Source organism: Mustela lutreola, chromosome 1 (assembly GCF_030435805.1).
Source record: "Mustela lutreola isolate mMusLut2 chromosome 1, mMusLut2.pri, whole genome shotgun sequence".
Classification (NCBI taxonomy): Eukaryota; Metazoa; Chordata; class Mammalia; order Carnivora; family Mustelidae; genus Mustela; species Mustela lutreola.
This window is the reverse complement of record NC_081290.1, coordinates 180,982,188-180,999,762: the sequence shown is the minus strand read 5'-3', so window position 1 is coordinate 180,999,762 and position 17,575 is coordinate 180,982,188. Positions and strand designations below refer to the sequence as shown.

The 17,575-nt window shown below is 45.0% G+C and overlaps 1 protein-coding gene across 6 annotated transcripts in view; it reads left to right on the top strand.

The window, feature by feature from the left end:
• The window catches only part of EXPH5 (exophilin 5), a 68,803-nt gene that overhangs the window by 29,695 nt on the left and 21,533 nt on the right, over positions 1-17,575 (top strand). For 4 of the 6 annotated variants that reach the window (XM_059179729.1, XM_059179728.1, XM_059179740.1 and 1 more), the window contains 2 exons: positions 10,368-10,528; positions 12,118-12,280. In XM_059179729.1, coding sequence (XP_059035712.1) covers positions 10,368-10,528; positions 12,118-12,280 — 324 coding nt within the window. Of the gene's footprint in view, positions 1-10,367; positions 10,529-12,117; positions 12,281-12,322; positions 13,474-17,575 lie in introns of those variants that run through there. The other 2 variants (XM_059179749.1, XM_059179744.1) reach the window with 1 other exon arrangement.

The following is a 17,575-nucleotide window of genomic DNA, read 5'->3' as shown; positions in this document are numbered from 1 at the left end:
GCCAGGCTTCCTACAGCATCTTCTTTCAGGTGACTAATTGACAGAGAGAGATCACTCACTGTGCTCTGACCCAGCAATAGGAATTATACCTCTTCGCATTACCTAGATTACTTAATTTTTCCTTCTGTTGTGACTTCGTGTCATATGACAATAAACATGCAGGAAGGTTATCAGGGCCCGTCTAAGAAATACAGAAAAGGCTGTCATTGAGTCTCGATTGGGCAATCTCAGTCACCGCCATTCAGGGAGTTTAAATGGGCCTTATTATCTAGCTTGGCTTGAAAGCTGGTGCCATGACCTGACCGCCACTCTTTTAGCTCTAATGGTTTGTTGTTTTGGTGTCATTGTTGCTTGCTTTTGTTCATCCCTTTTCTTTATGGGAGCTTCCCTTCCTCCAGACTTCCCTCTCTGGTTTTACTTTCCTATCAGCAAAAGAACACATTTTCCAAGACACCTGCTTGCTTTTTCTAACCCCTGCCCCTCCCTGAGTCTTGGCTGTGGACCAGGCAAACAGCAGGCTCTAATGTTGTTTCAGAAAAACAATCGGGGAAGAGGAGAGGTCAGGCCCCAGATTGTGAAGGAATGGGAGCGACCCCTGGACAAGGGCTTTTGCTCTCTTTCCTCTGCCTCCTCCTGGCTGAGAACTCATTCTTCTAAAGCTTTCCCTTGCAGATGAGCGATAAGAAACCAGTTCCTGGAAGTATCACCTTCCTGGAGCGGAAACACAAAGGGGCCGGCTTTCCTGAAGTGAGTTTTCTGGGAGTTGCAGAGTTTGGAGAAGGTCTTGAGTTGGACAGACAAATCCAGCTTCCATGATGTCATTAACCAGACAGCCGAAGCTCTGAATCAGGATACTGTTCCTGGCTTGTGGACTCCATTCGTGCTCTTCTGTTGTGCTGTGGTTGCTGGGTGATATGAAACAAAAAAGTATTTGAATTTTTTTGTGGGAGGGAAACTTTCATGCTCCTTTGATCTACAATTCAGGCGACAAATCCATTTTTACAGGATTCAGTTGAACAGTTTGTTCTAGGGTTCACTGATGTTGGGAACCTGTAAGAGCAGGAGAGGTTGGGGGCTGGGGGAATGTTTTGGCAAGAGGTCTTTGCAGCCAAGAGAAGATGGTTGATCGAGATCAGGCTGCTGAGCTGCCTGGAGAGCAGAACAAGGTAGAATAAGATGGCTTGCACACAGGAAGGTCAGCTGTGAATGAGAAAATGATGGGTACAGAAGCCAAGGAAATGAAAATGGAGAAAAAATGTGAGCAGGGAGGTGAAGGGGGAGAATGAGCCCCCCACAAAGAGGAATCGTTGCCCTCAGCAAGAGGAGCTCGTAAGGGAGCAATTTGGGGGAGTTAATTGAGATCTTTGTGACAAGAAAATGGAAGGTGTGGTTCCTGTATTCTGGGTTCGGGGACTTGCTTGCTTGACACGTCTGTCCAGCTGCTCTGTCCTCAGTCCTATTTGGATTATCATTACTACCTGGTTAAACGTCAGAAGTCACGTTGAGCTTACTACTGTCAGTTGCATCGTTTCTTAATGGAGTTAGTGGTACCCAGTGAGAGGGAAGGTCAGGTGGACATGGGCTTGAGAACCAAGGCCTGGGTTCTCATCCCAGGACAAAACTCCATCCCGCCAGCGGGCTCAAGTGGTGTCCCTGTAAATGGGGACATCGAATCCTGATGCAGCCATGCTATTAGCCTGGCTAATTAGCAGCCGCTAATGAGGGTTAGCGATAACAGCTGCAGAATCTTCAACACAGCATCTGTTCTTATCACTGGTTATTATTATTTTACCCGAAGATGCAGAGATTGATGAGATTCAAAGGGCCTCTTCAGATTTATAAGATTCCACAAAGATTTAATTCCGACGTAGGAATAATGAGCCTTTTCATTTCACTATACATTTGAAACCAGAAGCTATCTTCGAGATCATCTCATCTGCGTTTATGTTTTTAAGTTCCGCATAACAAACCATCCCAAAGCTTAATGGCTCTGAAGGACTTCTGTGGATTAGCTCACGGTTCCTCAGGACTGTCCCTCGGGCTGCGCTCGGCTGGGGGACGCTCCTGTCTCCCCTCGCGTCTCTGCACCCAGATGGGCGCTCGCAGGTCTGGCAGGGCCCCGCCATCCAGTCTGCGCATGCGGTCACTGCGGGGGAGGGGGCGGGGTCAGCCTGGGCGGGATCCGGAGTCCTGGGGGCAGAGGTCCGAGGCTGCGAGGCTAACTGAGGCTCCGAGTCTGGCCGTCCCTCTGCATCACTTCCAGCTGTTCTGAGCACAAGGCTAGCGGCGGCTGAGGGACAGGCGGAGTGACAAAGTCACATCCCGAAGGAGCAGCTGTTCAGGGACGCGAGGAGTCGTGGAGGCCTGGTCTGTGAGCGGTCGGCCACCTCCTCCGACCCCCTTCACAAATGAGGGAGCTGAAGCCGAAAAAGAGAAATATTTGGCCGAGGTCACCCAGCTGGAACCTGTCGCCCCGCCAGTGCTGGGGGCGGGGGGAGGGGGCTCCGCATGCTGCACGTTCGTTGGTGGGTCCCGTGGAAGTAAGAGGGGAACCAACCTGCTGGGAGTCTAGGTGGACCCAGAGAAGTGATGTGCAAAGGTCCGCAGGGCACGGGGAGGAGGAGGAGAGAGGTGGGATGCATTCCCCTGGGGATGCAAAACCAGCTCAGCGCAGGAGGAGGAACCCCCAGGGGACACACTCCATCCGCAGGTGCTCCAAGGGCACCAGCGTCGCGAGGGTCTCAGACGCCGGTGCACGAAGGAGGAGCAGTTCGGGAGCAGGGGGTGGGACTGTGGCTTAGCAAGAAAAGACCTGACTTCATTGAGTCAAGTCAGCAGCCCGGGGGCAGGACACATGGCAAGTGTAGACAACAGGCCCTCCTGATGTGTTGAGTCAAGCTGGACCCGCCAAGCCAGCAAGGTGCGCGCTTGTAATGGATCTGGACGTATGTGGTCTGGAACCCTGTGGTTCTTGGCATAAAGCGGATTGGGCGCTGGAAATGGGTGACCGAGTGTGTAACAAACCGGCTGGGAGGAAGAGGAGGGGCCCGGGGCTGCCTGTAAACGTGGTCGAATTCCAATTGCAGACGAATGTTCTCGAAGTCTCCCAGCTGAGACTCAAAATGCTGTCCTTGTAAGGGTCGCATGCCTTTAGGTTAAGGTGTTTCATTTGTTTTGCTAGTATTGAGCTTCGATATGTTTTTTTAAGTAAGTAGATCAGTGTAAACCGTTGTGTTCTTGTTAGTACCAGGTGCTCAGTCAACCATTATAAAAGTACTGACTGTATTTTATAGGAGGTAGGACTCCTTGGTGTAAAAGGTTAAGGTGTTGAGTTACAGGTACCCAGAGACTTTAGACTGGTATGTCACTCATGGCTTCCCTTTCTGGTTATCCTCACTTCAAAGGCCAGAACTATTTACGTTTTACTTCTTTTAGTCATAGGCAAACACAATGCCATTATTTTGTACTGCCTGACCCTTGAATGTTCAGGCTCTGGGCTGTACATATTCACCCACTTTCCTGACAATCTTGGGATGTTTCTGTTTTATTTTTTTTTTTTTTTTTTTTTTTATTTTATTTTTTTTTTTTTTTTAAAGATTTTATTTATTTATTTGACAGAGAGAGATCACAAGCAGGCAGAGAGGCAGGCAGAGAGAGAGGAGGAAGCAGGCTCCCTGCTGAGCAGAGAGCCCGACGTGGGACTCGATCCCAGCACCCTGAGATCATGACCTGAGCCGAAGGCAGCGGCCTAACCCACTGAGCCACCCAGGCGCCCCATGGATGTTTCTGTTTTAAAAGCCACTGAATTTCTTTTTATTTTTCTTTTTTTAAAAGTTTATTTATTTATTTATTTAGTTACCTTTTTTAAAAAGATTTTATTTATTTATTTATTTGACAGAGAGAAATCACAAGTAGATGGAGAGGCAGGCAGAGAGAGAGAGAGGGAAGCAGGCTCCCTGCTGAGCAGAGAGCCCGACGCAGGACTCAATCCCAGGAACCTGAGATCATGACCTGAGCCGAAGGCAGTGGCTCAACCCACTGAGCCACCTAGGCGCCCAGTTATTTAGTTACTTTTAAGTAATTTCTATACCCAACATGTGATTTAAACTCACAACCTGAGTTCAACAGTCTCATGATCCACTAACTGAGCTAGCCAGGTACCCCAAAGCCTCTGAATTTCTTTAAAATCATGCCCTTTTATCTATCTGTGTGTGACTACTGTCTGCATTTCATTTCTCATTGTCTTTGAGAGACAGATTTTAGTATAAACACATCCACAGATGAAATATGTTTTATCTACTCCAGCCCTAGTCAGAATGAAAGTCAGAAATCTGGGGGTAATAGAGTAAATAAGAAAAATAAATAAGAAAAATATATAAATAAATAAGAAAAAATAAGGAGTTTATTTTATTAAACATACCTCATTCCAGTGAAAGACCCTGCGGCATTGATTCATAAATTGATAAAATGTATAATTGCCAAAATACAAAATGTCATTAGTTAGCAGACGTGTGGGATGTAATCAACCCTCACTACTTATCAAAGAAATGTAGCATTTATTTTGGTCTTGATCTCAGGGTCATGAGTTCAAGCCCCGAGTTGGGCTCCATGCTGCACATGGAACTTACTTTAACCAAAAAAAAAAAAAAAAAAAAAGGAGAGAGAGAGAGAGATGAAAGAAAGAAAAAAATGTAGCAATTTTTTAAAAGCAGAGGAAACAAAAATCCTTAAAAAAAAAAAAAAAACTACCCACAATTTAAAACATGGTACCTTGAAAGTATTAAATTCAGAAAATAAAAATACTCAAAAGAGTAACATCTAGTCTTCCAAAGGCACCGGTTGCCATATTGTATATCACTTGTATGAGTAATATGCCACAGCCATTGGGAGAAGCAGTTTGGTAGCATATGAGGAAATCACAAAACATGTTTTTGACTCTGACACAGTAATTCTGCCCCAGTGTCCGTCAGAGGTACTGTAAAAACAGAAAATGCACAGGGCTGTCCCTTACAGTGATATTTATAAGGCAAAATTGTAATGTTCTTCACCGTAGGAATAGTAAATAAATTATGGAAATCATACTGTCTTGAATATTATGCAAATATTTAATGATTGTCCAAAGATGAGTAATGGTAAAGTTGTTCAATATGTAATGTTGTTTTTGTGAAGGTTGTATATGCAACATCCCTGTGAATGGCATCTTCCACGCACCTGTGTGAATCAGAAATCGGGGAGTCTTCCCTGACATGCCTCTGTCCCCTACAGCCCTCCAAAGTCACGTCATCACTTGAGGGTAAACTTCACCTGCTGAATCCTTCCGACTTTTCTTCTGCTTCCGCACCACACTCCCTGGTCTAAGCAAACACCTCTCTGTCCCGGACCCTCCAAGTCTCCTGACTCTACTCCTCTTGGAATCTTGTCTCTACCTATAGCCTAGGATCTTTTTGATTGTTGAGGCATACTTGATATATAGCATTGTATTTGCTTCAGGTGTGCACATAATTATTCAATATTTGTATACACTGCAAACCGATCACCGTAGTAAGTCTAGTTACCATCTGTCACCATGCATAGCTACAAATGTTTTTTCTCGTGATGAGAAGTTTTAAGACCTACTCTCTTAGCAACTTTTAAACCTGCATTGCGGTATTATTATTATTTTTTAATATTTTTATTTATTTATTTGAGAGAGAGAGATCACAAGTAGGCAGAGAGGCAGGTGGAAGCAGGCTTCCTGCTGAGCAGAGAGCCCAATGTGGGGCTCCATTCCAGGACCCTGAGATCATGACCTGAGCTGAAGGCAGAGGCTTACCCCACTGAGTCACCCAGGTGCCCCTGCATTGCGGTATTATTAACTATAGTCACGATGTGTACATTACGTCCCAGGACTTTCTGATTTTATAACTAGAAGTTTGAACTTTTTGACCCTCTTCATCCATTTCTCCCACCTGCCATCTCCCATCTCTGGCAACCATTGGTTTGTTCTCTGTGCCCAGGAGCTTGATTTGTTGTTGTTTAAATTCCACATATAAGTGAGATCTGACAGTATCTGTTTTTCTCTGACTTATTTCACTAAGGAGAAGGCCCTCAGGTTCCATTCAGTTTGTTGCAAAGAGCTAGATTCCATTCTTTTTATGAGTGAATGGTATTCCATTATGTGTGTATTTGTGTGTATGATTGGATTTGTATTGTACTGTGTATGTCCATTATACATATTTGAATTTTTTAAAGATTTTATTTATTTACTGGAGAGATGGAGAGAGACCACAAGCAGGCAGAGAGGCAGGCAGAGAGAGAGGGAGAAGCAGGTTCTCTGCTGAGCAGGGAGCCCGATGTGGGGCTTGATCCCAGGACCCTGTGATCATGACCTGAGCTGAAGGCAGCCACTTAACTGACTGAGCCACCCAGGCACCCCACATTATACATATTTAATATTGTATTTTATATATATAGAATTAAAATTTGATTTGATATTGTACTTTGTTTTTCCACACAATTACTATTCCTGAGGTGCATATACTTTTTGATTTAGCGTTTTCATTTTGTTTGGGTAAATACCCAGGAATGGAATTACTTCATCATGTAGTATTTCTATTTTTAACTTTTCGAGGCACCTCCATACTGTGTTCCAGACTGGGCTGCACCAGCTTGCGTTCCGCCATCAGTGCATAAGGGCTCCCTTTCCTCCGCATCCCCACCAACACTTGTTAGTGCTTGTCTCTTTGGTAGCAGCCAATCTGCCTGGTGCGAGGGGATAGCTCATTGTGGTTTTGATTTGCATTTCCCGTACGATTAGTAATGTTGAGCATCTTTTCACATGCCTGCTGGCCATATCCGTATTCTTCTTTGTAAATGTCTGTTCAGCTCCTCTGTCCATTTTTTTTTTAATCAGATCGTTTGCTCTTTTGGCTACTGAACTGTAGGAGTTCTTTCTCTGTTTCGGTAATTTAACCCGTTATCAGATCGATGATTTGCAAACACTTTCCCCCCTTCAGTAGGTTGCCTTTCCATGTTGCTGATGATTTCCTTTGCTGTGCAGAAGGGTTTTAGTCCAGGATGAGCTTTTGGAAATGCAAACTTGATGTGGCAGGTCACTGCCAAGTCAACAAGGTATTCTCAGTGTTGCCGGACTCAGTGCCAGACTGCTCCCCTCAAATGCTTGCGACGTGATCTAGCAGCTGCCTCCCCCTCGGCTCTCCCCGAGGTTAGTCGGGCCAGGCCAGCCTCATTTCAGCTCCTTGCTTCTCTCCTTGGCTGCTCTATGGCTGGTCCTCTTCTGTCTGGAAAGCGCGGTCTCTCTATCCCAGAACCACCCTCCTGCTACCCCTCCATCTTTCTACCTTCAGGCCACATGTCAACATCTCAAGAAAATCTTTGCTGCTGCCTCGGGTGCTGTCCAACCACCTGTTTACTTTATTTATCCCCACAGGGTGTAAATTCTGTGAGGGCAAGGACTTGACTTCTTCCCTGCTCTATACCCAGAGTTCAGACCTGTGTTGAGGGAGTTAATCACACTCGCCACTCTTGGTTACATCTATATTGTGATGGGGCCTGGATCTGTCCCACTTACAAGATGGTGAGTCCCACAGGACAGGAGCCTCGTCTCCTCTGTTTATCGTTGTTTCCCTGCATGGCCCCTAGGAGGCCTTCTACAACTGTATAGTGAATAAGTTTTATCACCACCATGTGAAAAATCACCACCAAATCATTAACAGGGATTGTGTTAGGACTGTGAAAACATCACTGATTTTTTTTTCCTCTATCTACAAGAAAAATTGTAATGGGAAAAAAAACCCCAACAATACAAAAATTCACAAACAAAAAGAAAAAAATAGGATCATATATTATATATACTGAATCAACATAATTAAAAGGCTAGAAATAGAAATGATACCTATAATTATTCTGCCTTAAGAGATCAGGTGTCCTGATTTTTCCCCCAATGTGTGCAGCATTGTACATAGCTTCGGATAGATAAAATCTGCATTTTGTTTTTCCTGCTTCATGCTATGGGACATTCCCAGGAGGCTGCATTGCCTGCATATTATTTTTAGAAACTAATTAGTGTACAGGTAGGAGGGCTGTTTCACCAAGATATACTTCCTGAAGTAGAATTCACACAGCAGGAGTATTCCCATAGGGCTATGGATCTCTGACTTCATTGGCTGGAAGTGGAGGAAGAAATAGGCTATGGACGGATGGATGTGAGCCCAAGCCTGGAATGAGCACTTGAGGTCAAATGGAGTGAAGTGTGATGGTTTTCACACTCAATGAAACATTGAGTCTCTAGTAAAACTGAATAAATACATTTATGTTGTTTGGAGAATTCCTAAGTCAGGTGGCTTGACTGTGCTCTGAGATGAGGTGGATACGTTGACAAGTGGTAGCCGGGGGGTGGGGGGCGGCTGAGTGTCAGTCTTGAACAATCGTGGGGTTGTGGGGGACTTTGAGAACGTGGAAGGGGAAACAAATGTGGGACATTAATAAATGAGGCGTTGACAAGTTGTCAACTGTACTGATTAGAAACAGTTAGTTGGGGGCACCTGGGTGGCTCAGTGGGTTAAGCCTCTGCCTTCAGCTCAGGTCATGATCTCAGAGTCCTGGGATCGAGTCCCACATCAGGCTCTCTGCTCAGCAGGGAGCCTGCTTCCCCCGCCCTTGCCTGCCTCTCTGCCTACCTATGATCTCTCTCTCTCTGTCAAATAAATAAAATCTTTAAAAAAAAAAAAAAAGAAGAAAGAAAGAAACAGTTCCATGTGGTCCCTTGGTTAGTCAGTCAGGGAAGTGGTGGTAGAGAAGGCGTGGCGGGTGTCAGAGGGACGGCAGTGACAGATGGAGGCACCCAGGCGGATGTTGTGGGCTGGACCTGACAAGTGCTGCCTAATGCATTTCAAAATGCAAGTCTGGGCAGGATGGCCTCTGGCTTCCTTCGTGATTATTTTGTAAAATGACAGTATCATAGCCCCAAGCAGGAACCTGAGTTGCAACCATCTTGGTTCGTTACCTTTAACCCCAAATTTGCCACTCTGCAGCTGTCCTGCTCACCATCTTCGTAGTCCTACACACTCCCCAACACTGGCGCTTCCCAGAGGACCCTGGATAAAGGACAAATGCTGCAGCATCACATGAAATTCTTCCGCAGACAGCAGAACCCCTCAAGCTTGGACCCCATGATCAAGCCCAGCGCTATGCCAACCTGACCACTTGAAGAGATTTACATCATTACTTCACAGACTCGCCTAGAAAGTTGGCCCCATCCAGCGCTCGCTCTTCCTCTCTCTCTCTCTCTGGATTAAGCGCCTCTCATTTCCAAACAGTTTTAGGGATTTCTGAAATAGAGCAAAATGCTCTGCCTTAAAATAAAAGGACCAGTGATTAAATCATAACCAGTGATTTAATGAAGGACTCAGCAACCTTTTCTTTCTTTTTAAGATTTTATTTATTTATTTGACACACAGACAGAGATCACAGGTAAGTAGAGAGGCAGGCAGAGAGAGAGAGAAGCAGGCCCCCCGCCAAGCAGAGAGCCTGATGCGGGACTTGATCCCAGGACCCTGAGACCATGACCTGAGCCGAAGGCAGAGACTTAACCCACTGAGCCACCCAGGAGCCCCATCAGTAACCTTTTCATTTGAAAGAGGATGAAGTTTGATGGAAGGGCAGGGGAAAGGATACAGAAGGAAAGAGAAGATGTCAGGCTGGGTGTTGGGATGGTGTGGGGCAGACAGGTTTGTGCTCTGGGTGGCCTTTCCTATCCATCTCAAGTCACACTGGCCTTGACTTCTAAACATTAGCTGGGTGCTCATTCTTGGGCTTTTTTGTGTGTTTAAAGAATTTGTTTTTGTGTTTAAAGAATTTCTTTATCTAAAATCATTATATGCAACCATTTCTTCTTGGCACGCAAACACTTATCTTTGACCACCGTATGGGCAAGCAAGGGCCCTATCTATTATGTTCAATGTTGAATCCCCATGGTCCACACTGGGAGTGGGGACATGGACATTGCTCAAGAAACAATGAATGAATGAATGAATGAGTAATCAGAACTAGAATATACTGGTTTCTCCATGTCATTAAATCATCAATCATTCAGCTGTATTATTAGGTTGGGTTCGCATAATGCTCAACCTAGGTTGTCATCGCCAGCTGGTTATTTTAACAACTGGCAAAAACTTTTAGATTGTCATCATATTTGGAAAAACAGCTAAAATACATACGTTGGTGGTGAAAGGGAATTCTGACTAGGCCCCCAAGACTTAGAGTTTATACAGCTCTCCCACGAGGTCAAGTTTAGCCTCCTGTCCCATGAATGTGCACTTGATATCAAGAAATTTAAAGGATGCATTGACATTTTTGTTTTATTTCAGCAAACTCCAGAAGACAAAGAGGGATATCAGATGGCTTCAGGGAGTGACTGGCGAATGGTTTGAGGAAATTCAAAGAAAAAAGTTCTGCAATGAAGCAGATGTTAGCCAAATGTTAAAACAACCACTTACATACAGACTCAGGAAGGGGATGGCAGAAAATGGTGAGAAAAAAATTTAAATCTAGATTTTTTTTTTCTCTTACAGCACAGCGTTCTAGGTAATCAGTCAGTGGGTTTCCAATGGAACCAAACCATATTTAGGACTGTTTTAAAATCATAAGGTACAAAAGTTGTTTAATATATAATAAACAGCGTGAGCTGAAAATGTGCTACAATGTCTTGGGCAGGTTTAGAATCAGGCAAGATAGCGTAGTGGTTAAGAACACAGACATCGATAATAAAAAAGAAGACTTGGATTCAAATCTCCATTCTGTCTATATTCTCTGTTCTATCAGAATCCATGTACAGTTCATGTTACTTATTCTCTGTAAGCCTCAGTTTTCTCATCTTTAAATGGGTATGATAATACGGCTCATAGGTGGTTTTATACGGAGAAGGCACCAAGCTGGAACACAGCAGACACTTAAATGAATGGGATAATGCTGCAAAAGAAGGGGGAAGTGGAGGGGGGACAAAAAGTGGGAGAGGGGCTTATGGGAGGAAGTAGTGGAACCCCCCCCCACCCTTCTGATACTTTGGTAACTTAAAATCTGTAGGTAATTGCTTCTTTGAACACCCCAGCCATGTGACCACACTCACCTCACTCATCTTCCCCATCATTTTTTTTAAAAAATCTGTAAATGAGGATAATAAAACCCACTTTCACAATTCCTCAATATAATTTCATCAATTATAAAGTACAAAAACAGTATAGAGAATCTTCCTACTGATATAGTCATATTAACTACTTCTGCTGGTATGTTGCTAACATTAGTAACATCAAGAAACACGTAACAATATTTCTAAAGTTATTCTGACAATATTTTACAACTCCCATAATAAACAAATCCATCTAAAAAGACTCATAGCTCAGACTTTGAAATTTACCCCGTATTTTACCCCAACCATGGCGACTTTCTCTTACCTTGAATTCCTCTAATACTTATAAATCCAGCATGTCCAAATATATTAGAGTATTGTAGACTTTGTATATGTTGATGTTGCCTTAGAATTTGTAATGCTCACATATGTGTTATCTATACATATATTAGACGTGTTTATATTACAAGCAGACACACATTTAAACCATATGTGTAGCAAATACACAGAGGTAGATTTCTGATGGGAATAAGGAACACTCTAAGTGGCTTATTTTCCTTTTCCTTTACGTTCTTCGGAGTAAAAAGCTGCGTAGTGTCTATCACTGTGGTTTTAAAGCACTAAGATAAAAATGTCTGCAGGACAGGGAGGACAGGGTAGCTAGAAGCACCCCGAAAGTTGAACGAGGACCCTGATACCTTACGTTAGACTTTGGATGGGTTTGGACATCTGGTATGTGGGGAGGGACGTTCCACAGAACTGCGGTTCACAGTGCATAGTGAAAGACTCCCTACTCTTTGTAAGGATTTTCTCTACTCAGCAGAGCCATCCAAGGCAGGGGGCTCCGCTGACATCCTGGGGTCTTCATGTGTGGGTGCCTGCTGCATTCTCCTTCTGCGTTAAGCGGTGGGAAGCAAGAACGAAGTCTTAGTTCTCTGAGATGTATTTAGCTGGAAACACGGGGTGATGCCAGATTTCTACAATTTCTCTAGATTCTATGAAATTACAAACATCAAGATCTAAAAATACAGCTCATCAAAGAAACCCAACGTCCATTTCTTCTCGGCTGAGTTTCCGATCATCGTTTGCGTCCCTGTTCTCGTTCAGAAAATCCAGAAAGGAGACTATAAAGCTTCAGTCTCTGGGACAGAAAGGGTGAGTTAAACTCGGGTCTTGTGGCAGCTCTGACGTTAGAGGCCGGTAGCCTGTTTTGTGTTCAGAGTGTTTAATGTTTGTTTTCAGGATTTAAATGCAGATAGTCACAATTGAAACAGGACTGAGCTCGCAGAGGGACAAAGTCCTTCTGAAACCATGAAACTTGACTCTTTTGAAAGCCAGCTTCTAACCAACTGCACAGATCCCAGGTCGTACACTCGGTGAATGATGGATTAAGTGTTGGGAAATGCTCATTGATTTTCTCCACTGTTTCAAGAGCCTGGTCTATGCCCTGGTCAGGAAGATATCTCTATTTTATTTTATTTTTGTTAAAGCCGTTATTAGATTGGCTGTCAAAATTATTTAAACAGTCTACCTCAGAAATTGTTCTGATGCTTGTTCTGGGAAAAAAAAAAAAGAAAACTGCCTTTTCAGATCTATCAGGAGTGATGATTATGGTTCATAGATTAGGAGGAGATCTTTAAGTCAGAACTCCTTTTTCCTTGGGAATATGTGTGTCTGTGGTCACAGGGAAAGATGGGGTACAAAGACGAAATGAAAGTAAGATGAGCACGAGAGTCGAGAAAACTTGCATTTTAAAATCGAGGGGATAAAGATATTGCCGTGACTAACCGGATTCAGGACGGCTGTTGTGCTGGGGGGAACCCAGAATTTAAACTTAAGGCAAAGGAAGGGAAGCTGTTTGGAACAGGCGTCGTTCCAGAGAGTTCCCAGCATAGAACGGTGTAAATCAGTTCATCTCGACTCACCGGCTGTTGGGTTGTTTTGTGAAAAACAAGCGAGGCTTTGCTTACATGCGATTGAGCTGACTGCTGAATATTTTCAGCGTGTCTTCCTGGTTGAAAAGCTTCCCACCCTCTTAAGGTGTTGGCTTCACACGTGACGTGTGCCGTCAAACCATTCAGTGTTGCCGCACCAGACAGGAGCTGCCGGAGGTCACTCCTGCTGGAAACAGTAAGTGGCACGCGGCTCGGGGGCGGTAGGGGATGAGGCTCCCGAACCTGGAGAACAGAATTCTGTCCTCCCCTCCCGGGTGGACGGAAGGCGTTCTGCTCCCCACGTTCACCTGAACCCGCTCTCGTCTTTGCTGAAATAATGAGGAGCTGAACAGAATGTAGATTTATGGGACTGTCCCTACCTGAATCACTTGCAAGGAAGTACTCCGCGAATAGGTGAGTTGCTTTTCTTCCTAAAAATGTTTGAAACACCAGTAATCCTCTCATTTGGGGATTTAGAGTCAAGGGGTGTTACCTGTGGAGGGAATATGTGTTTTAAGGACAAAAGGAATATCCCCGATGTGTGGTGTAGCTGGGACTTGCGATAGGTGTTTGTGTTGTCGGTGATTTTCTTTAAGGCAGAGTTTTATACAGCTAACAATCTGACATCAGTAAACCGGGAAAAGTTGAAGAACCTGTTCACTCTGTGGACAAGTTATTTCCAAGCTCATATTGCAAGTCACGGCAAAAGTGGGTTAAAGAAGACAGCAAATCTAGAATCTTCCATGGGGGGTATCATGTTTTCTGGGTACAGACCAAGGTGAAAAAAAAAATTGCAACTTCGCAAAATTCTGTTTGGTAACCATCCTTCTTGTGTGCCAGCATGACTTGCAACTTTCTTTTAACAACACAAACTGAAACATAAAAATCAGAATGCAGACATGAAGCAGGTTTTATCCTTTGTGTATAGATGTACGGTATGTTAAGCAGTTTTCAGAATTTGTCTTCTCTGAATCCATTTTACTTTCAAAATGGAAATGGAAATAAATATTTATTCACTGTGCTGGTGCAGAATATCATGAAGACACTGTGTTTTTGCTCCTAAGAAGTTTCAGTAGATAAATTGCAAAAATATGTCCTTTTAATTTTTTTTTAATTTATTGTTCTCGAGATTGTATTTATTTATTTATTTATCCATTTGAGAGAGGGAGAGAGCACAGGTAGGCAGAGCGGCAGGCAGAGGGAGAGAGAGAAGCAGGCTCCCCGCTGAGCAGGGAGCCCAACACCGGGCTCGATCCCAGGATCCCAGGATCATGACCTGAGCCAAAGGCAGACACTTAACCCAGCTGCCCCTGTCCTTTTGATTCTTAAATATGTGTGTGACCTAAATATTCGGATATAAATCCTGAATGTGTGTGTGTGTGGCTGGGGGTGGTTTTAGGGAGTGTTTACTGTGGCAGGAATATACATTGTGTGTTGTGCATTTCCAGGGACATTTGACTCTTAAGTAGAGCCTACCTTTCTTTGGCAGTTCTGACTTTTGAAATACAAAGTCCACCTTCCAAATACATGATTCAGGATCTCCTCCTTGCCTTGAGCGGCAGCAGGAAACAGCCAGCTGCACGGGCCAGCCCCAGGAAAGCAGAGTTATTGCGTGCCAGGTAGCCGTCAGGTTCCTACTTGCCGAAGCCATCTCGGTTCCACTTTGTCACACTCTGTGCTCCGCAGAACAAGTCAGAGCCACGCAGTTGAGAGGATCTTTTTGCAAATCACAGTGAGAGAACCCACCCCTCCAGGCAAAATACAGCCTCCTGCTCAACCCTGAAAGACTCAAGTATCATAGAAATATCTTTTCATCTTTTAAGCTGTGGTTTAACCAAAAAATGACATTGGATCGTGGAGAACACTCCCTGGAAGAAAAGGGATTTGGTCATTTCATCAGATATTTACTTTAGAAAGGCCCAGTCAGTAAAAGCATATGATATACTGAAGCTTTGATTTCCTATAAGAAGTGGGTAAAAAGCTGTGGGAACAAGGTGACTGAATGAATTAACAAAAAGGCAAAAAGTTTGCCATTTGTTTCACATAAGGACGAGTTTCTCCTGCTCCTCCTTTCTATGCACTTCCCGAATTATGCCATTATTTTTTATTCAGTATTTCATTTCTTTATTTGTTGGAGAGAGAGAGAGAGAGAGCAGGGGAGGAGCAGAAGGGGAAAGAATCCCAAGCAGACTCGCTGAGCCGAGCACAGAGCCTGACTTGGGTCTGAATCCAGAGATCATGACAGGGGAGGAGCAGAGCACTGCGTGTGGTTGGGAACAGGTGCCCCATGAACCCTAGGACGTGGCAGAATATCATGGGTTCAGGTATTTCTTATGGCAGTTTTCTGGCAAATGACAGTATCTTGAGGAAGGGGCATGCTGCGGAATTCATAGGGGGTACCCTCCGGCCTCGCCGGGGCCTGAGTGACCAGCGAGTCGTCCACCGGTGATTATGGTGTCCTCTGGTGAGTGCTAGGGAGGGTGCTGGTACTCTTGCCATGGGAACACAGGGCGAAGCGCTGAGCTCAAACTGGAGGACCGGAAGCCTTCCTGGAGGAGGAGAGCCCGTTGCCAAAGGACACAGAGGACTGAGCCCAGTCATTAAGAGTTGGGAGGTTCCACTAGGCAGAAAAACTGACCCAGCCAAGGTGTGGAGACTGGAAGAAACAAGAACACATCTAGGTCACCGAGGTTCAGGGACCCAGTATAAGGTGAGACCAGTAAGACGTGGAATGGGAGAGGTAGGCAGAGGCCATGACGCAGGGACCAGCGGCGCTAAGGACATGCAGCGCTAAGAAGCTTCGGTATGATCCCGTAGACAATGGGAAGACCTTAATCACTTTTACTTTAATACCATTTTTCCTTACTTTCTATGTATTTTATATATATGTATTTGTTTTATATGTGTGTATATTTTGTGTGTATTTCTCTTATATATATGTGTGTGTATGTATACTTACGTGTATTTATATCTGATATACTGGGTAAAGTCACCCACAACCCACTGCCCTAGACAAGCACTAAAATATTTTGGTGTATTCAGTGCAGGTGTGCAGGTACACATGTCTATTTTATCATTGCTAGTTTTACCTTTTTTCTTTTTTAAAGTAGTCTCCATGCCCAGCATGGAACCCAGTGCAGGGCTTGAACTCACAACCCTGAGATCAAGACCCGAGCTGAGATCAAGAGTCGGACGCTCAGCTGACTGAGCCACCCAGGTGGCCCTCCTTGTTAGTTTGTAAGCAGAAGAATGACATGATCAGATCTTCATTTTACAAACATTATTTTAGCGTGGTGCTTCTCGACCAGGGACAGTTTTGTCCCCCAAAAGATATTTCTGGTTTTCACAATGAAGGGTGGGAACTCTGGGCATTTGGTGGGTAGGGGGTCAGCGATGTTGCTGAGTACCCCATGTTGCACAACCACCATCCCCAAAGAAATGCCCGTAGGGCCGAGGCTGGGAGATTGATCTGGCTACAGCACAAGGAACAGACTCGAGGGGGCAAAACCGGAGTCAGAGAGACCAGGTAAGGGGCTGCTGAGATGATGGACGAGGTAGCAGGCAGGGAGGAGGGCAAGCTGTGGGCAGATTCGTGCACGACTTAGAATGTAGCATCGGGAGAACCTGCTGACGGGATGTGATGGGTGAAGAAGACGGGGGAATGCAGGTGAACTCTTTCCCCTGACTTAGGAAACTGAGCAGGTGCTGGTGCCGAAAGATCGTTGGAGCAGACGTGGTGAGGATGAACAGGAACACATTTGCTTATTTATTCAAGAAGGGTGCTCAAGCAACACGGTACGTGGTGCCGTGGAGGGAAGCATGCAGCCCTTGCTATCTCGGGCTTCAGTCCGGTGGGGATGACGGAATGGAAAGAGAGGAACGTAGAATGCTGGTGCTCCGGTGGGGAAGTTCCTCGTGCTCTGGGAGCACGACGTATGAGGGAGTGTCTGGTACATTACGTCTCGAGCCCGAGAGGTCTTCCAGGGAAGATGACATCAGTCATGGTTTTTCAAGAAGAGGAGAGTTGCACAGGCACACACGTGTAGAAAGAGGTTTCAGATACATTCCATGCAGATGCTCAGAGCTGTGCCAAGTGCCTGTGGCAGAGGGATGTACAAATGCAGAGTGTATGGGGACTAGGTTGTACAGAGCCTTGCCGGTGCAGGGTAGAGCTTGAATCATAAAATGTTACACCCAGAAGTAGCATGATTCACTTTACACTGATCGCTCTGGCTATAGAGTAGGGAGCAGATTGGAACAAAACTTGGAGGGAGAGGGACAGGCAGGGAACTAGTGCCAACAGGAGGGCAGCAGATGGTTCATGCCATAACTGGGGTATACTTGGGGGGGTGGAGAGGTATGGGTGGTTTCTGGTTGTGAATCTACAAGATCGTTGACTGGATAGGAAAGAGTAGACGTGGAAGAAGGACACAGAGTCCATTTGGGACACGGAGGGTCTGCATGGCCCGTGGTCATCTAGATGGAGCTCCTCAGAGGCCAGTGCTCGGAGCGTGCC